The sequence below is a fragment of the Echeneis naucrates genome, chromosome 19 (assembly GCF_900963305.1).
Source record: "Echeneis naucrates chromosome 19, fEcheNa1.1, whole genome shotgun sequence".
Classification (NCBI taxonomy): domain Eukaryota; kingdom Metazoa; phylum Chordata; class Actinopteri; order Carangiformes; family Echeneidae; genus Echeneis; species Echeneis naucrates.
The window spans coordinates 2739165-2760249 of NC_042529.1; the positions used below are offsets into that span (position 1 = coordinate 2739165).

Consider the following 21085-nt stretch of genomic DNA (forward strand, 5'->3'; position numbering starts at 1 on the left):
AACTTACTTCAGCAGATTTTCAGGCTCTCACGTGTTGAGAACCTGAGGATCACCTGTTAGCTGGAGAAAGCTCCTGAAAACAAACTCCACATCATCCAGCGTGAGTGAATACCTGACATACACCCACTGCAGGTAACACGGGGGGGCAAAGGTCAACCACGAAAGGCGTTTGGTGAACCCACAAGAGAGATGTACACACATTTTGTTGTTTTAGTATAAATGTAACTGGCAAAAATGTACTTCAGAACTGTTGATGAGGTAGTTTGAAGGTTGACCACTAGAGGTCATTTAATGGTGTTTGGATCATCCCCTAAAAGGTAAAAGGAGAAACTAAACCACTAATATCTTAACTGTTGGAGTTATTATAGGTAAAATAAAAAAATATATAAGTACAAATAATTATGTGAATGTTGAAGTAAATTAAATGCATTTAAATAATAAATTAAAAAAAGTAAAAAAGTAAGTAACAGGAAATGTTTGGCCTTTTGCATGAATAATTTTCTGACTACTTCATGAAACCAACAACTTCGTGCACCTGCAGCAAGTTTAACTAAACAAATTTCATAAGCTCATCCTTACGATCTCCACACTTCTCATAAGAAAGAAAACAAAAGTTATACAGCTCCCAAACAGATATAATAGAATAATATGTCCCCTTTAAAAACATGTAAATTTGAAAAAAAAAAGTACATGATCCTAAACTTTTTTCTTGAACTGAATTAGTTAAAGATTTTTTTTTATATATTTTCTTTTGGAAATGTAAGTAAATGGGTGAAAATATAGTCCACTGAAGTTAACTTGGTTTGTATTTGTAATTTTTGGGGTTTGCAGCTCAGAGGCTGAGACCTCCATGCTGCTGTCTGTCACTCTGAGCGGTGTCAATAAAGTTAATTCAAAGACACAGCGCTGCAGCAATGGCGGCTCCCATGTCCTGGAGGAGGCTGGTGTACTCCGTGTACTCCCCGGCCATCACCGGGGTTTTCACCCGAATATCTGACCGGCTCTTCCGTATCCGGGACAGAAGAGGAGGGTAAGAAACCCGGCCCGTCCCGGGACACTCAGACGAGCCCGCGTTTAGCTTCCGTGTTAGCAACCTACAGAGCTAAACCGGCTAATGCGCCCATTATCGGACATCCGCCTTTGCGACACCACGTTTGGACTCAAAAGCAACTTCACGACGCCCGTTGAAAAGATGTGCCGCGTTTTGCCTGCGGGTTGTAGCTTATTTGCACGATATTAAGTCGTTTAAAACCAAGTTAAGCGGGTTTTTTTTTTCGGTCATGATTAGCTAAGGCCCCCCCGGGGCTGTTATTGCTGCTAACTGCAGCTCACCTTCAAGCAAACTCAGTCAGAAGCTGAACAAAGTGTTCCCCCTGTTGTGTAACTGTAGCTGTCATTCCACCAAAGCTGAAACTTCACACCCATCATGGGACACACGGGATCTGAGAGGTTTACAAAGTAAAGGACAATGTTCAACACCCACACTGATTGCTATTTTTCTCAGCAGTCTAAATAACACCTTCGGCATTAAGATCTCATTGTTACCCCCCTTCCCTCTTTTTTATGGCCAAGTTCTTACATGCAATAAAAGAAGAATGCAGCAATCAACTCAAAGTTCAATGCAGCTGAACATGTGTAAACCCAACAAAGACCCACAAAAAGCACAAAAAAAAAAAAAACCTCAGAAAAAAGCAAGACAAGTCATCAGAGGAGATAAGGTTTCACAGTAAATTGTATTCTCCGTGGGTGCGAGTGACATAAAACTCAACAAAAATGCACCCACATAGATTTCACAAGAAAAGAATACTGAATATCTGTCTGTACCTAACACCTTATTTTCACTAGTCATAATTAGTTTTGTGTATTTATGACACCTCCATTTCAACAAAGCCCAGAGAGCGAGCGTCTGTCTAGCAGGCCACCAAAGAAAAGCAAAGAGTTATATTTCCGAAGCTAGGCAGCAAATATTTTTTATCAAAATCATTAAGGTAATTATGAATATAGTTAGATTTTTTTTTTCTCAGTTGATTAATTAAGTAGGTCTTAACACTTTTCCAGAAACAGGAGGAGGTTCAAGTCTGCAGCTTTGTCCCTGTTGAAGGAGAAAGTAAATCTTTACATTGTTGGAAAAGAGACAGATGCCACATACCGCACAAACCACATATATTACAAACTAGTTTACCTTCAGGGCTTTATCTTGTGGGAAGCTCAAAATGGGTTTGGCTTTGGCTGATAAACATCACATGATTGTTGGCTTGAAATATTTTGGTATCCTGTTTTGAATATTTCCTGATGGTGACGGTCATTTGGCTGCAGATCTGCACTCGTCCATCACATGATGGACACACTGAATTCCCATTTGCGTTCCTTCTCACAGAGACATTATTGTGAATAATGATCAAAAAAGGACTTCTGGGACTCAATGGCATTGTTTCCACCAGTAATAAGGATAACTGGGAATGTGTATGCCAATGCAGGAGATTAGTGTGACGTGCAGTTCCTTGATCATGCTCCTGTTTCCGAAAAGGAAACAGAGTTTTGGGCATGGAGACTTGTTGGAGCCTGAAGAGAGAAACTGTCATCCTCTTATCTTTTATATATATATATATATATATATACATTTTTCTCACATTACTGTAAATGTTTCTCGTCATTTAACTCGCGTATTTGTGTACAAGTCCAAAATTGCACAAAGGAAAGTTACAAAATGTGGACATTTGTGTCTCATATACTTTTTCCCCTTGGGGCTGTTTTTGTGGTTTGGTTTGCTGCAACTAATGCAACAATACCTTCAAACTATAGGCAATAATGGGCCTGACTGCTTGCGGCAACAGTTCAAGGAAGTCTCTTTCGTGTGTATTTGAACACGACAGTGCTTCTGTGCACACATCTGTCCATGACGAGATGTTTAACTCTGAAATTGGAGCAGCCTCACTTGACCCCAAACTTGATTAATGTCTTTACGATGAATGAAAAATAACAAATAGGTGCCACACCTTGCCCAAGATCGCAGTGCTGGACATCTCTGATACACCTGTGGGTTGTTTTAAAAGCATAATACAATGCCCCATTGTTTGAAATGGACTCAACAGTCACACGTGGGTGTAATTTTCATGTGTCTACATGTTGTTGGCCACGTAATGTAAATGCTAGTCATGAAAATACAGACATTGCTATTGAACTCACTAGAGCAAAATGTGTTTTCTTGCATTAAAGAAAGTCCAGATTGAGAATGAATTAGATCAGAAAACAGATTTTATAAAATAATTAAATGAAGGTTTGTTCGTTGACGAATGATTCTACATCTACATGAAGATTATTTCCATGGATGGGGATTTCTGAATTCTGAGGAATTAGGAAAGAAAAAAACAAAGAGGAATTTCTCCTGTCACATGCTTCAAATCAGAAGGGATGTGGCTCAGTAACATACCAGAGTTACCAAGCATACCAAGCTTTGTTTTAGGTAGATCGATAGATTTACTTTATTGATCCCAAACAAGGAACTTCTTCAAAATATTTTTAAATGCTGGAGAAATATCAGGTTTTATTCCAACAGCATTTATCAAGCTCATATTACAGTTTGTTGATAGTAAGTGAGCTAAACAAACAAACAAACACTCCATTATTTGAGGACTTAACAAATTTACTTTGTTTTATGGAAGCTTTTATTGTATCTCAGTGTAGCCTGAGGTAGTAGCTGACTTTATATTGATCGCTTCAGCCCTGAAATTAAAAGCAGGAGCAGTGGGCTCATAATTACTTCCACCAAGTAGATAATTATTGGTTTGTCTATTTGCTTGTTGGTTTGTTTGTCTGCCAGCTGGATTACCCCGAAAGTACCGAAGCATTTTTCTCCAAATGTGGTTGAGGGGTGGGGCATGAGCCAGGGAAGGATCCATTAAATTCTGCTGTAGATCCAGTTTAAGGCAATTTCGTTCATCATTATCTCCAAACATTGGAAGATATATTTGTCAGTTTCTCAGAAAATAATCTACAGAACTTGTTTTGTTAAGATTCTACAGTTGGTTGCAGATCCAGATGATTATTGTTGGCCTCAGTGGGCGGAGGTATGGACTCTATCAAACACTGCTCCTTATCTCATGTGACACTCTCTTATCTTTTAACGCTTATAGAAAATAGTGAAGACACGAGGCTCAGCTGAAGTCCCGTCACATTATGTAAATTCATTGTGCCGAGCTTGGTGCCTTTCCAGTGATAACTTTGGGACTTCGCACTGCTGTAAAAGTCTGGCTTGTTTCAGCACAAAGTGGAAGGTCGAAAAGTAATTCTCCTTGATGCTACAGTTGTTTTATGGCTCAACAAGAAAAATGTTTATGACCAGACTGGCAAATAACAGGGAAATCCCCCCTCTTTGTTTTCTCCAGATGATCCAACTCAGCATGTTGGCTTTAGAAAGAAATCCTGAGCAGTGCTGAGCTTTTTTTTGTTGTTGTTTTTTTATACAACTCGTGCTTCCTCTGATTTACTGTAAGTGACCTTTTCTGAGTACTAATGATGTCTGAAGCTTTGTCATCGTGTACACACACAAAGGCCGGTAGGAGAAGAATGACTTCTGACAATTAGCCTGTGAGGTTTACCGTCATGTCTGAGGTTAACACTCCACCCTGTCTTTATTTAATGTGGCTGCGCTGTCAGACCAAATTGTGCGATTTAATGTCAGAGACAAAAAGGAGAGCGAGGCCTGTGGTGTTGGGGTGAATTATAGGACGCTGCCGAAGAAAAAAACAGACACACTGTTAGCTCTTCTCATGGATCTGAGTTCATAGAGCATTAATGCTACCATTGATCATAGTCCACACCTTAGCTGTTTCCATGATGGTAATCAGAAAATCTTCAGGTTTGTGGCTGTCAGACAAAACAAGACCATTGTGTTTTCATGGGCTGGTAAAAAATTTCTGACATCTGATATTTAGGCCAGTTGACACCTGCAAGGCAGCACAAAAATACACGGCTGAAACTATTGTTTTCTCGGATACATGGCACCACTTTGGTGTCCGACACATCCTCCCCAGGCAAGACAGAAAAAAGGCCATACATAGTGATGTGCTTATTTTCCACTGCAGGATATGAATGAATTATTCAGCTGGGTTTCCAATGAAGCAGACCTTTAGAGGGAAGAAATTGTAAAAACATCTGTTTGTGAGGGAGAAGAATCAGCTCTTATCTGTCTCGACCTTTGGCAGACGTGTGGGTGAAAAGAAGCAGCTGGTGATCAGTGATGGGTGCAAAAATGAATTAAATTTAAATACCTATAAAAATGATAAGAACATGTGTGTGACAGCGATGACGGATGGATAATTAGATGTAAAACAAGAATAGAGCAAATTTGGTTAATGGCGCCCAACTCAATAATAACTTCCTGTGGTTTTTCTTGCTTCTTTGTTTCCTCCAGCTCGTCGGTGCTGCTGTTGGCTCCCCTGTTGGCCGAAGCCGACCCGGCTCCACGTCACGGCACCAGGCCCACGGGGCTGGCCGGAGCTCAAGGCACCGATGGCCTCTGCACCCACTTCCGATGGATGTCAGAGCACGTTCCTGCCTTTCGGGTGCCGGGCACCCACATCCACGTCCTCACGTCACCCGATCAGTTCTACCAGGCCATGAAGGTCGGTGTCACCTCCAAAAGAAACTTTTGCTTCTGGAGGAAAACGGAAATACAAAGAATGTCTGTCAGTATCTTTTACCAGCATGTGCACCCAAAACGGTTGGCAGGTGGTGAGCTTCAGATAATTGAGAATTTGATTGAAACGTGTACTAAAAGAGAAACATCCTGTTGCTGACAAGAAATATGGTTATTATTTAGTTGTAAAAAGACTTGTTTCCTTTAAAGTCCTGATTACATCTAATTCTTGCTAAATGTGTCATCTGCTGGAAAAATTACCTACTTTAGCCTGTTTAATCTGCTCCAGGAACAACACAACAGCAATTTGTTGTAGGATTTTCTCCTCATACAAATCTACTGTTGATATTCGACACGAAGCGCTTCAGTGCAGACACTTTCTGGAGAAGCTCCCTCTGAATGTTTGACTTTATGTCTGTCTTGACCCCTGGTGTATTCATGTCAGTGTTCATGAGTTTTAACTGAGTTTAATTGAAACTTGAAGTCGTTATATGAACTGTGGTTACAGGGTGTGTGGGCGTGCTTTACAAAAATAAAACATTGTTTTTCCAGTACTTCCCCATGCCATACCCGTTTCATCTGAAAGGCTGGTGTGTTTTTACAGATAAGCCTTGGCACATAGGTAACCGCCCATTTTTGGTGGCTGTTTGGTTATAAGTTATGATCATACCTGGTTAGATAAAAATCTAAAAGATTAGAGATACCTCAGGCAATGTGAAATGTGATTTATGCTTTTATCTTCCTCCTAGGGATAGGTGTTAACGCTGCACATACAACGGAAAACTGCATTTCTGACATTTAAAGTGTCCATTTCCCCTTAAAAGCTTTTACTTCCCATGTTTCAGAACCTGCAGGGGTTTGGTCAGTCCATGAGCTCCACCTCAGTACAGTGGAGGTGAAAAGACTTTTATTTAAGGTGATAAAAATAAACTAATTTATCAGTCAGGTCAAATTTATTTTTTGTACGAGCCTTCCTTTTGTCTCGTACTGTGAGGACATTTAGTTTCTTTTAATAGTTTGTTTAATTACGATAAATCATGTTCCCAACAGCCTCATAAACATGTACAGCAAACTCATCCTTTTCATTTGTGTCCCTTCAGGCACGTATCAAGACCGCAAAGAGGCGAGTGGTGATGGCTTCCCTGTATCTGGGAACGGGTCAGCTGGAGCAGGAGCTGGTGAGGAAAAACGCTGTTTTTAAACACACACTCTGTTTTACAACCCCAGAGAATTATCTTCTGTAGTTTTGGTCAGGTGAAAACAAAGCGGTGTAAACACAGACTCGTGCCAAATAGCTGGCCAGAGATGCCAGAAAATGTGACTCAGAGTCCTCTTCCCAGAGAACCGCAGGCTGGTTTGCTCAGAATGAAAACGTACTTCAGGCCAACTACAAGGATTGACCTCAAAATGCAAGGGTTTATGGGTATAAGGAGACCAGCGTTGGCATGTGATGGCCTGCTGTTCTTCATGCTTGGAAAGCCTAACATAACAACATTAACCTAGAGTAAACCACAGTCTGGACTGATCCTCGTATCCTGCTTTTTGAGCAGCAGCAGAAAAGGCCGGAGTCAAACAGGTTGACTGATTACTGTTAAAAGCGACTGAATCACATGTGATTGCTGCCAAACTCTGTAACCTCGCAAGATGATGGATTACTAGAAATGTGAGTCAGTGAAGTGCAGTGAGTTTATGCGACTCCCCCTTTTTTTAAAAAAAAAAAAAAAAAAAGAGGTTTCCTTGTAATTGGACACAATGAACCCAAATCCATTGAGTCCAAAAATGTGAGTGCAGTCTGCGGTCGGACCTGAAGAACAGCAGGATCCAGATTCAACACGATGTTGGACCAACACGCACAGCCACACCTGTGCAGTGTGTTTACTTAACTGCAGGTGCAGGCAATGGAAATAATGGAAGTTAATACAATGCCAATCTTGGGAAACTCAGGCTGCTTTAGGAAAGACAAAAAAGACATTAATAATGGAGCTTTCCCCCCCCCCCCCGTCTATTACTATTAATGAATGAAGTGCACACTCACAAAGATGTACTTAGTTTCGGATCAGACTCAGGTCAACAGTTTCACACGCTGGTCTACAGGTCGTAGTGGGGTGGAAGAGAAAGGCAGGCCAACGTAAAGTGATAATGGATAAATTTACTTAGTAAAAACCCTCACATTTGACGAGTTATAGCAGCTAACATTTGTCGTTTCACATTTGTCTGCAGCTCATTTAACTTTAGCTGTAAAATAAGCAGCTCTGGTTGAAACTGATGGATGATGATAACTCAGAATACACTGAAATCCCCTCTTGACACTCCAGACAAATTGCTGAATGCTGCTTTTCAACAGTTCAACAGTTTTTCCTCAGAACTCCCACTTGCAATCAGATGCGCTCCAGATGAAACTTCCAGAGCTGGAAGTGCTGGTGGTGGTGACATCCCCTATGAGCGCTCTGCTGAGAGGAGGAAATGTTTTACTGGCACATAAACAGGCACACTGGGGTGATGTATAATGAATTCATTCGGGCACCAGATGTCCAATTAAGCTGAAGAGGGGAAAAGAAGAAAAAAAAAACCAAAAAAACGACGTATGGGTTTCAAAGTTTGACTCTTATCAGTATCAGCGGTCCTCTCTAAAGAGAAGTTCCTTCCTTATTGTCAGTGATGCTATTCCCACACTAAATAAACAGATAATAGAAGGTAGACTGTGTTGGTTATCAAATCTTTGTTTGGTGGATAGTCATGTAGGGAGACAATGGGGTAGCATTTTTGCCTAAAACCTGAAGTATCAGAGCTGTTGGTTTTGCATTTAAACTCGTTCAGTGAAATAAGGAAGCTTATCAGGCTGAAGAGACTGTTGGTGATGAAACAGTCAATGTCATCTATGCACAAACCTCAGTCTGTGGTTTGCCAAACATTGTCACACAATGAGATGTGAAACACGATGACAAACCACAGGAAATAAATTTTCTTGACGCTTATTCCAAGTAAATCATGTCGCAAGTCAAGTTTTCCACTTGAGTGAGAAGAAGTGAGCCGCTTAAGATCCTCAATTTGATTATTCTTCAAATTTTAAGAAGAGAAAATTATTGATCTCATTGTCTGTTCATTGATAGCTTTGTGTGTAAAATATGTGCACATGGAAAGGACACATCTTCTTTTTTGGCCTGAAGCAACAGCCCAAAACCCTAAAAATGTTCACTTAATAACAATATGATTTCCTAAAAACAGTAAATTAAATGATCTCTGATCATTTTCTCAGAAGGTTCTCATGAGGCTTTTTTGTCACAGACATTGAATTTACAGTGACACGAAGCAGAACAACAGCAAATCCTCACATTGGAGAAGCTGCAGCAGAAAAGGAGTGAAAATGTTTACACTCCTTATGTTTGTTCTGCAGAAAACCTCTTTAAGTGATTACTTCTCCTGAAGCTTATCTGTCAGATCAAAACAATTAGATCATCTTGTAGAGAAACTTTCCTACAATGCCGTGACTCGTTTTGTTGTCGAGGGAGGAGAGACTCGCCCGGCTTCAATCAGTTTGCCCACGGCAGTATTATTTAATATATTTTATATATAGATGGAGTATTTTCTGGCTTCGGACATTCCGATAAATGGCATTTAACTGTGTTTTTATCTTCAGGTGGACTGTATGGAGGAAGCTCTCCAACGCTCCCAGGAAAAGAGCCGATTTCCTGATCTGAAGGTCTCCATCCTGCTGGACTACACCCGCGGGTCACGAGGTTGTAGCCGCCCTCCCGTTGAGAGCTTTTGGCGGCTGAACGCCTCGCTCATCGTTCTCATTTTGTCCTGTGGTCATGTTCAACACGCAGGGCAGATCAACTCGAGGACCATGCTGCTGCCGCTGCTGCAACGCTTCACCTCCCAGATGCGGGTCTCCCTGTACCACACCCCGGACCTGAGGGGGCTGCTGCGCCTGCTGGTCCCCCAACGCTTCAACGAGACCATCGGAGTCCAGCACATCAAAGCCTACCTGTTCGATGACAGCATCATCATAAGTGGGTGCGTTTCACCCGTCACTCTGTCCCGTTGATCGTTTCACGTGCGGTTGCACCATCTCTAAACTTCGGGTCTTAAGTAAAAGTTGTGTAGATCTGATTTCGAGATATGAGACATTTCTGGGTTTTGGGGTTTGTTGTGTTTTTGCAGCAACATTTGTGTAACATGGTTGGTTAGTGGATAGTCAGATTATTGTCATTGTGACAGTTTCTCACAGGGAAGATATTCATGAGAAATGTTTTCATTTTAAACTTGAATTTATTTAATCTTTGCAGCTTTAGTCGGGACAATAGCAGCAGACAGAATACAGAAGACAGTCACTACAAATAACTCCTGATGCAACAGGAGCAGATCAGGAGTAACAGGGTTAATGTTTGAACTTAACACACTAGATGGATTATTAGGATCATGTGGGACGACTTCTTAGGAAACAGTTTGGAAAAGAGTAAGTGCTTTCAGAAATTACTTGGCAGGTGAAATGATAAACCATCAGTCTATGACTGTCACGGCCGTCCTCAGCCAGTCCGACTCTGCATCGCTTTCATTGTTTTCACAGCGAGTGAAGCCAACTGGCCCGTCTAAATCCTTTTATAAGGGAAAGATTAAAAACATCTTTTCCACCAAGGAGAACCTTCACTGTCAGCCCCCTTCGTTCAGGAAAAAGCGCCAAGATATAAAATTAAAAGGTGGTGGAAGAAGTCAGGTGAAGGAAAGGTTCACGATTTAAAGGTTGACCTTCATATCAGCCTTCATGAGCAGCGACCAGGAGAAAGAGATCGGGGATACGAGGGGCTGAAGTGGGTTTCCACGTTTAGGAGGAACTGGATGGCTTCCTCTGAAGGTTTACTTGGCATGTTGAACTCGACCTGGACATGGACCCAGAACTTTCAGGAGGGATAGAGTTCCCAATCTGGCCTGTCTGGACTGGGATCCTCCAGGAGGAGAGTGAAGTCTGGCGTTCCCTGCCTGACCTGCTGCCACCATGACCTGACCTGATGGAAGATGGATGGATAACAGGAAGACGTTCATAGCTGTGCAGTTTCAGAAAGTTCCAGCATTGGTTGACCCCAGAGGGTCTGACCTCCCCCTTTACTGCTGTCAACAAGAACGTTAGATGTCCTGATCGTCTAATCCGTCAATATAAAACCGTCTTTCGTAAATATCCGTCTACATGTTTGGTAATTAAATGATTTTCATTGTTAATTTAAAAGGCTGAACTTTCTCTTCCAACACTTGGCAAGTAAAGTCACCAGATTAAATCAGCCAGTTTGGTCTGCAGCACGGAGGGTCACTTTCTGCTGCCGTTGAGTCGACGAGGATTGAAGGTCGTGCCTGCTGCCAAACGCACAAATGCGTCCATGTTTTGTGTGACTGAATGAAGCAGGAGCACAAAGCATTCTTATAGTGGGCCTCATCGTCAAGTTGTCACGAGTACAGTAAAACATGCACGCACAATTTTTTTTATTTCTAGCTTAAGTTCAGAGAAATCTGCTCAGAACAGGAAACATCTCCTTGTTTTAACTCTCACTCTCTCTCTTTCTTCAGGGCCAACCTGAGCGACTCGTACTTCACCAACAGACAGGACCGCTACGTGCTGCTGGAGGACTGCGGGGAGGTCGCCGACTTCTTCTCCGAGCTGGTGGAGGCCGTGGGAGACGTTTCCCTGCAGCTCCAGCCCGACGACTCGGTCACCATGTTGGAGGGCATGGTGCACCCGTACAAAGGTATGAAAGGAAATACTGTGTGGACCACAGACGCATGTTTACCCACCAAACATGTTGTGACACCTCGCGCTCAATTTACAGCGGCGTCTGCCCGGTTTTCAGCAAGATGAGCTGACGGGAGTTGGCTAATGGAGCTTGAAAGCTTAGACAGGCGAATAAATGATGATGGTGTGTGTGTGTGTGTGTGTGTGTGTGTGTGTGTGTGTACAGAGAGAAACCCTGACAATTTCACATCTGGCTGACTGACTGGCCAACCGCAAGTGCTCTTTACATCTTCCTAACTGCACGCACGCACACACACACACACACACACACACACTAGAAGAGTGTGTCCGTAACTCGAGTGCAGACTGCCAGGATGTTAGTTTGAGGAATGAATGACATCATGTCTGCAGGATCGGTCCGCCGTGGTAACGAACACCAGGAATAGAGTTGTGATGTCACGGTGTTGCTGGAAGACGATATGTAGCGTGAGCCGCACACAAGTTAATTCAGAAAGGCACGCACAAGCACAAACGCACACTGATGCCATTCTAATGAAATCTAATTTGTGGGAATGAGAGAGAGAAGATAAAATAACCGATGAAATAACAGTTAATGCCGGTTAATGGTCTCTGTGTGCATGAAAGAAGATGACAAAGCTAGAAAAAGGAAACAGTCAATAGAAAAAGTAGTCTCCGTATCGGCTTACACGTTATCCGTTTCACGGCTGATAAACGAGGAGGAAATCATGAATTGGCCTTCAGTCTGTTAACTGGTGACGTCGCACAAAGAGCCAGTTCACTGATTTTCCACTTATCTCTGGTTTGGTATGTATTCTGATAATCTGACCAGCTGGACATTTTGCGTCACACCATTCACCGATTTGGTTGGAACTCTCCGATCCTAATCAGGAGCAGGAGATGAATTTGACCCACTGAAGTCATTTTCAGTTGACGTGAAAACATTTTTCTGAAGAAATATTCTTTTTTTTTATTATTATTATTTTTTATTTAATACATTTTATAAAAGTGAACATAAACTGGGTCTGTAAAGTGAAGCTGACGGTGAAGAGCCTTAAACCTTCAGCCTGTCTGATGACCATCAGGAGGCGACTCCACTGGGTTTAAAGAGAGGTCAGATTCTGTTGAAGTCTATGGGAAAATGTCCCGACTTCTCTCTCAATTGAACAGCTCAGTAAACGAAGTCTCTAGTCTCTAGTTTCAAATCTTCAGCACAACATGATGTTAATTATTTCGGACAATAGACCAGAAAGGTCACCCCTTAGGGGGCGTGGTTACTGTGTGATTGACAGACTGACCGTTTGCTTCTTTTCCAAATGTGTTTTTCTGGTTTTAAAAAAAAAAATAAAAACAAAACCCAAGATGTCAGTAGTCAAATTGTAAACTTGTGTGTGGCAGCTCTCAGACCGGTGTGTGACATCACGCTGGGTCTCAAAGTGGCTGTAAATTCACTCAAGCAAACACACACACACACTTTTGTTTGTCTCTCGACACTTGCTGAAGCCTGACCCTGCGCTTTTTCAACCAGTTCCTCAGCTGCCTTGGCCCTGCTCACTGCTGTGATCTGAAATCCAAGGCAGTCCTCACAAAGATAGCAGTAAAAGCCCCACGTGCAAACGTAGTCAGAGCCCAGATCGCTGTGACCCAGAAACCAGACTGACCAACCACCCACTGCGCCGACTTATCTCTGAACTCGTGTGTTGTGTCTCCAGGCAACAGACAGGACTTCTCAGCATCGGCGCGGAGGCGGATCATGGAGGTCATGAATGCGGCTCACATGAGGCAGCAGCTGGCCAACCGGTCGGAGGACTCAGAGGACGAGGGGATGAGCGAGAGGGAGGAGGACACCTGGGTCTTCCCCCTGGTTCAGATGAAGCCTCTGGGCATCCAGGTGGACGAGCAGGTCACACAGGTGAGGCTGCACACCTGACCTCGTCAGTGAACGTGTGACTAAAGCGTGGATGAATATGTGGCCTTGAATTTGGGTTTTATTAGTCATATATTCTGGGAATGAACACAATAACACGGTGAATAGTGCAGCATTCTTTAATTTAATATAACGGCAGAAACTGTGGAACCAACACTGTTGTTTCGTATTTATTTACATTACGCTGCGGCTGCTTTTATTGGTCACTTTGATCTGCCTGGTGATGATGCAGCTGTCCTTAAACGGCCGTCATGCTGCTTTACTTCTGGTAAATTGTTTACGTGTTAAAGCTGTGTTCACGTAAGACTCACCACTTTTTGGTTTTTGCATATTTTCTTTGGGAAACAGAAGATTTTCTAAAATTGAGTTCCAATTTTCAGACAGATTTTGGTTTTGCACACACTCAGATGGTTGATTGAGGTGAATTAACAGTAAATAAGGAGGAGCTTACATAATACCGTTTTCAGCAGTTTTGAAAATTAGATTTTTTCTGGTGAAGATTTTAATTAAAGCTTAGTAACAGCGGCTTTGTGCAGAATGACAGTAAATTCACCAGTTAGGTTCGAGATAAAAAAAAAATTTAAAGCGAAAATAAATACAAAATATTCACAATCCATTATTACTCTATTTAGTTTACTAAATTTGCTAAAGTGAAAGTCACGTAATTAACACTTGACCAGACTTTCATGCAACCAAAGTCCAACAAATCCATAATTTGAAACTTTAATTTTGAAATAAAGTGGGAAAAAAAAGGAAACATGAGGAGAAAAAATAATGTCCCGGTGTATTTACAGATGTTGGACCACCGTGTGGTAAACTTTCTTTTTTTCCCCACGATGCCAGGAATTAGACACACGGCTGTAACTCGTCTGTCTTCACCTTCTGTCTCGACCCCTTCCCCCCCCAAAGCGCCTACTGATGGACGCCGGGCCGGACTCCACTGTGTTCCTAACGTCAGGCTACTTCAACCTGACCCGGGCGTACATGCGGCTGGTGCTCGGGGCCGGAGCCAGCTACCGCATTCTGACTGCCTCCCCCGAGGTCAACGGGTTTTTTGGGGCCAAGGGCGTCGCCGGAGCGATCCCGGCAGCCTACATTCACATCGCCAGACAGTTTTACAACCGAGTGTGCCAGCTGGGCCAGCAGGAGAGGGTGCACCTGCACGAGTACCACAGACCGCAGTGGACCTTCCACGCCAAAGGTGGGACAAAACAAAAGCACAGAAACATTTTGAACCTTTTCTGGATCTGTTCAAACTCATTTTTGTGTCTCACAGTCATCCAGGTCAGTTTTGTTTGGCTCAGTGAAAATAATAAAAACGCGCCGCTCTTGCGGTTCAGCTCCCTCATCTGCTGTTCTTGTGGTCGCGGCGGTATGTAGCGTGAGAGAAGACGGCTTGTGTAGTCATCCTGTCGTAGCCTCAGGACGAGGATGTACATTCACTCTCTCTCATTCTTTGGGGTTTTGGATCGACGCTGGGGATTTCTGCGTGTACTTCCTTCAGTTGTGGTTTCAGGCTGACAAGAAATCCCTGCTGGAGCGCTGCCTCCTCACTGGCTCAACAGCACTTTTGCCTTTTCCTCCCCTACAGGTCTGTGGTATTACCTCCAGGGGCAGGACCGGCCTTGCCTCACACTAATTGGCTCCCCTAATTTCGGTTACCGCTCGGTTCACCGTGACCTGGAGGCCCAGATCGCCATAGTAACGGAGAACGAGGAACTACAGAGTCAGCTGCAGGAGGTCGGCCCTCTTTTATTTCCCCTTTCTGATGATGAATGTCTGAGTAGATCCTGACTGGACACACCTGTGTTTCACCCTCCGTCCCTCAGGAGCAGGAGATGTTGTACCAGCTCTCCACGGAGGTGTCCAGCTCCACGTTCGAGCGGCCGGACCGCCACGTCAAGCTGTGGGTGAAACTCGTCACCCCCTTCATCAAGAACTTCTTCTGAGACGCCATCAGGTGCAAACGCTTTGTCTGTTGTGTTTAAGGACGAACGCTGAAAAAAAGTCAAATGAGCAGTCTGCCCTCTTTTATTTGTATGTAGATAAATGAAAAGGCCGTGAAGTTTCTCAGTCATCCAGGTCATCTCAGTCTTGGAGTGTTTAGTGGGAAGCAGATAAGAAGTCCAGCTGCTTCCCACTAAACACTCCAAGACCAGTGTATGAAAAGAGTTGCCCGTTGGCTCATTGAGGCTCTCACCTCCTTGGTTCAGTATTTATAATCGCTGCTGCCGGACAGGCAAAAAGAAGCAGCCGGCAGCGTTGGCGGTGCATTTAAGAGCTGCTTCGTCAAAAGTTTTCCAGTTTTACCGACCTTGTTGTCTTCGATAGCAGCTGCTCAGTTGAACTCGGCACACGAACCCGCCTTTGTTTTACTCACTTGTAGTATTGTCTGCGATGAATCAGCTGAGCACAACTGGGAGGAGACAATCTGCTTCCTGTTTGCATTGGCTCACACATGGCCAGCGCAAGGTCAGGTGTGTCTGTGCTTCGTTTCTGATAAGAGAGCTAGAGCGCTTGTCTTGATTGGTTTAAGTCCTAAAAGATGTTTCAAATGAAAAACTTGCAGCGTCGATAAAGTTTTACTTCTGTCTCTTCTTTTGGATCATTTGTTGAATTTGGAACAAATGTGATTTTTGCTTCCTTCAGCAAACTTCAAGGTCACTCAAACTTTAGAGTCAGAGTTTAATGTGTCATTATCTGATTTACCAGGTTTAACCTTCTGGCTGTGACTCAGTTTGGACTCTTCGTCTTCATTCAAACTCAGTATTAACTCCAGACGTCACATTAAAGGAGGTTTATTTGCGGAGTTGTGGATAATCAGATCAGAGCAGCTGCTTCGTATCCCACAGGCCGCCACAGTCTGTTAACGTCAGTTTTATTCTGCCGAAGCTCGTGTTGTTTCACGTTCCACCGACTTCTCTGTCCTCTTTTAAATCAGATGTGAAGATTTGATGCTGTTCTTGGTCAGCCACGATGGTAAAGTGACCGAAGACATTTGAACTAAGGGTCAGACAGTAATCAGAAGGGCATCGTTGGCTGCAGCTTCAAAGCGCAAATCAGCTTTCATCCATCATGATAATTTCTGTAGTAGGACAAAAAAAAAACATTCATAGCAGTAAATCATTACATTTAACAGGTTTTAGTGATTTATCAAAGAGGGTAGATTGAATAACAATCTACTTTACTAATAGTTTCCTCTGAGAGGATGGATGAATTAGTTTAATGACAATAAAAATAAAAGCCAAAGTGAAAAACTGGCTCATAATGAGGCAGATTGCATTCCTGCCTCATTTCTGTTGTTTCTGTTCAGGGATTTTTGCCGAGTAGACAAAATGCAGCCTGACATACAGTACAGAAACACACACACGGTTAAACAGGCTGTGGCTTTTCAGAAATGTCTGCAGTCATTGTGGTAAATCCAAAATCACAGGTCCTGTCCTCGTCTTCCCAGCAGCCCAAATCACCAAAGTGAGAGTGGGGACGGCATGTCGGCTGATTCACTCCTGTCAGGGATGAGTCATGGCGGCGTTATGAGGATGATCTCTCAGTGTGGTCGCCGCCGGGTCCTGCCCGGACTTGGCTAGGTGAAGTCACAGGGTTCAGAGTCAAAAGCCTGCTGCTGCTCACGTTCAGATTATGGTTGAGGGGGAAGATAAAGACTCAAGCTCCCCAGGCCCAGAGGAAGATATGTGCTTTTTATAAACTGAAAGGAAATATGACAAGATATCAGAAATCGGCTTCTCTCTTTTTATCTTCCTTTCTTTGAAGGTTTCTGAGAACAGGAAGTGTTACGGGATGAATAATAATGACAAATGGGTGGCGGCTCGTTGTTACCTGGACACCTCCAAAGAAAGAAACACTTGAGTGATCTGGTGCCAGGAGGAAACATTCTTAAATAGATCGGCGTCCACAAAAAATGTGCACAGACAAAAGTGGAGTAGCTGAAAGCAGCGCAGCGTGTCAGAGCCCATTGTGTTGGAAAGTGGTTGAAAGCCGCGTGGAAGTCGTGTCCTCTTACGCAAACACAGAAGGGCTGACCTGACAAACTCAGTGCCCTCCAGCTAAAGGTCGCATTGACCTCTGAAAATATTTAGTTCACAGCAGGGGAAAAAAAAAGAGGCTCTTTAGTAACCTGGAATCACAAACAGAATAAATTCAGTCATTACTCAACATCAGACATTGCTGAGTCGACTATATTGTCGTCATAGTTTGGGTTGAATGAGGCAGCATAAAGAGCTGCTGTGATCAACATTTGGTTTATTCCATTGTTCAGGAAATCCCCCCTCCTTTTTTTTTTTTTTTTTTTTTTTCCTCTGTCAGTCCGATAATTTGTGTGATTTACCGAAACTGGCGATGCAAAGTTGACGCCCACCACATGACGGACAACCGAGGAAGAAAAAGGGTCAACGACTGAACTCTCTTTATTATTTTTTTTTTTTATTTCTGCCTCCTTTCATTTGAGCCCCCGAGCTCGTCACCGTGACAACCCTTTGGAAAATGTGCGTCGTTATCTTTAGTGGGGAACATTGCGGGAAAATTAGTTTTCGTATTTTGATTTTAGTTCTTTGTGGAACAGATCTGTAAAAACAGGAAACTGTTTATGAAAATGGTCAGTGCTGAAGGCTGCTAAACATTTATTCAATTTAATGAACATCAAGCGTGGGGGCGACTCCATTGGAATGCCATTTGCATTGAAGTCTATTGGAAAATGGCCCCAACTCTGGCTTGATGTATTAGCTCAGTAAATCTTTTCCTAATTATTTAATGTTCTTAGTCTCTGTTTCATGTCTTAAATACGTCATGTTTTAGATTATTGTCCCACTTTGAGGAAAAGGAAGAACAAAAGACGTTCTTGTCATCAAATTTCACAAAATGAGTGAAATTACCGCGCGACAGGAAACAGAAACCTGTTTCTCTGTCTCCCTTTGTTACACTTAACAGGGGATGGTAGCTATTTAATTCCTCTCCTTATAAGCTCATTAAAGTTTCAAATTATTTTACTTGTGCACATAAAAATAAAACAGGTTTATATAATCATACAATAATTCCACCTCCGGTCTTTGGTATGATTTGCGTATATAAACGCTGCAGCTTCAAATCCAACTGTGACTCATTAGAGTTGTTTCAAGAGTTCCAAGGAAGTTTCTGTGATTAAATACTCACGTGAGCACTGAAATGTATTCATTCGCCACTGAACATAGTCCCTAAAGAATGCAGTTCTCCCTGTTCAGGTGCCAACTGTCTGAAGTTTTATGAACACTTTGGCAAAGTTTGTCCTTTGACTAATAACAGACAGGAAGAATAAACCTATTGACTGATGGACCAAAGAACCTTTTTAATAAATAAGAAAAATGCCTTATCCTGTAGTGATCAGTCCCAGTTGTTCACATTTTTGTCATTAACATGATTCATGAAGCTAAAGATGTAAATTGACGCAGCAGGAAACCGAAAGGCCAAAGAGGTTTTTGATCTGTATCTAACCGTAAACCGCTGAACACAAGAGTTTCTAATCTCGAACATACTTTCATCTTAGATCAACGAACATTAACAGGATCTCCCAAGTTCGGCCTCAACTTCTGACTCGTGACTTAAAAACCAACAAAAACAGTCCAAAAGAATAAATATATTTAAATGTCCTTGTTTTTCTGAGGCGTTTGTAGAAACATTTACAAAAACGTAAAACAAAATAGAAATAAAAGAAATGGATATATATTAAATTAACATTTTCGTCCCTGTTGGTCTGTCGGTCTGTGGTTTGTTCTTTCTCAGTATCACCAAATATCCACATTCCCACTCTGACTGTCGTGTTTGTTGAGCAGTTTGCTCACTCACTCATGTTTTGTAGCGTTGTGATCTGTGCACTTGACAGCTTTCTCGTTTGTTTTTTCCCTGGCAGGAAAAAACAAAACACTGCGCTCCAACAATAGCTCTGCCGGTAATAAAGATTATCAGAAGTGCTCGGCGTCTATTGTTAGAAACTAGCGACAACAGGTTTGGATTTCCTCCAAACTGCTGTCAGAGTTCAGGGTTAAAACGGCAGCATCACCTTCTGGAGCAACAGGCTCTCCTGGTTGTGGCGACTCGGACCGCCCTCTTGTGGCGAAACTCTGATTTCCCACCGTGCCTTTGTGACTTGAACTAAAGTTTGCTTTAAAAGCGAGTTCTTTGTTAAAATATCTGAACATTTGAAGTCGTCTTTACTTGAGATTTTAGATGCCTAAACAACAAAATGAAATATATATTACTACTTCTTGTTGACAATAAGTTAAATAATCTTTTTAACATGAAACTGTGTCTTTTAACATAAAACAGTTTTTAAGTTTGTGTAAGACAGTCGGAACATTGATGACAAAAATAAACGCTTCGTGTGTAGCTCTTTTTCATATTTGATGTTTGTCTGTTTTTTGGGTCCGTTAGTTGCAGCTCTTAATGTATTAATAATAGTGTTGCTCTGTGTTTGTGTTGTTGTGCAGGTGGCGTCAGGTTTCCTCAGCCCTGAAGTCGGAGGCCTCGGTTGAGGTCGGCACCGTCGGACACGCTCGGCATGCTGGGAGTCTGCACGTCCAGCTTCACCCGAGCTACAACCTTCATCAGTGACAAACAGGAGCAGATTAATGGGGTGAAGTCAGGAGGTAAATCCTCTTTCATGTCATAAAACATCTCACTAGATTTGTGTTGATACGTTCACACTGTGCGTCTCTGTTTTGTGTCACTGGACTCTAAGCAACGCAAACGGAGATATATGTTGCATGTTTAACGGAGCAATAGACTTCATCAGTTGATGTAATGACGGTCGGGTGTGGTGAGGCGTTATGATTCCTCCGGGAGCCTTAATCATAGCTTTTAAAAGGCCAGAGTGTGTTTACAGCTCCGCCCACAGCAGTAATCAGAGTTAACTGTACAGTGTCTGTGTGTTATTAACTTTGTAAATTAAAGGATGATGTGGTGAGTTTTTTAAAGACGGCTTCAAAAGTGTGAGTTTTTGTTTAACTTAAAAAAAAAGCGGCACCTTGAAGGTTTAAAGACAGAAGTGACGCTGAACTCAGAATATAAGTTGTTTTTTGTCCCATTGTTTTTGGTTTTCCAACCACGAAACTTCACCGTTGGGTTTTTTGCATTGATGCAGTGAAAAGGATTCAAAACAAACAAATAAGTATCTGCTGAATGAACAACTTGAATGTTAGAGTTTACGGCCAACAAAGAGAGATCATTTTCTCCTCATGTTTGTGTGAACCTGATGAATGCATGTCCAACATTTACTCACTTTTGGCTCTCTTTTTGGTCTCCACCTACTGCTGAGGGGAAACATCTGTCTCTTTAGCTGTTAGATGTTCCACTTTGGTGCTGCGTAGGTGGAGTAGATGGAAAACCACTGAGATGCTGAAGAGGTAAAAACTGAGCTGTGTGACTGTGAGGATGCTGAATGAGGCCCCGGAAAACGTTTATACGTTTACATTTGAGGAGTTGAACAACAGCTTCAGGTATTATTTATTTATGAATCTGCTTCGTCAGGACTGTGTGGCTGTGATTTGATTAGATTTGATCGACTGCTGCTGTCGGGCTGCAGCACAGACTTATTATCTGCTCGGGCCTCGGCACCAACGCTCTCATTTCATTATCAAAGCTTAAACCCTGACGAGAGTGAAACGATCGGATTTAGATAACAGAAGGAAATAACTGGGTCCACAGTGTGACAAACATCTGGTGCACATAAGATACAGGAGTTTGTGTTTCCTGGTGGAGTGTGCTGATACTTTTCATTAACTTAGGATTAAAA

At 42.5% G+C, this 21085-nt stretch overlaps 1 protein-coding gene across 1 annotated transcript; it reads left to right on the forward strand.

The window, feature by feature from the left end:
* Positions 1 to 907: 907 nt before the first annotated feature.
* pgs1 (phosphatidylglycerophosphate synthase 1) lies at positions 908 to 20267 on the forward strand. Its single transcript, XM_029527079.1, has 11 exons — positions 908 to 1030; positions 5414 to 5624; positions 6739 to 6816; positions 9276 to 9375; positions 9466 to 9655; positions 11198 to 11376; positions 13091 to 13290; positions 14215 to 14506; positions 14897 to 15045; positions 15135 to 15265; positions 19782 to 20267. Exons 1-10 carry the CDS (start codon positions 915 to 917, stop codon positions 15252 to 15254), a joined length of 1635 nt encoding a protein of 544 aa, XP_029382939.1. The 5' UTR covers positions 908 to 914; the 3' UTR covers positions 15255 to 15265; positions 19782 to 20267.
* The last annotated feature ends 818 nt before the right edge of the window (positions 20268 to 21085 follow it).

What these genes read in the sequence shown, in the direction of transcription:
- pgs1 (XM_029527079.1), top strand. Translation starts at nt 915, where the DNA reads ATGGCGGCTCCCATGTCCTGGAGGAGGCTGGTGTACTCCGTGTACTCC. An exon ending in GACAGCATCATCATAAGTGG is followed by an intron (nt 9,656 to 11,197) that starts GTGCGTTTCACC and finishes CTCTTTCTTCAG; the next exon opens with GGCCAACCTGAGCGACTCGT. An exon ending in CATGGTGCACCCGTACAAAG is followed by an intron (nt 11,377 to 13,090) that starts GTATGAAAGGAA and finishes TTGTGTCTCCAG; the next exon opens with GCAACAGACAGGACTTCTCA.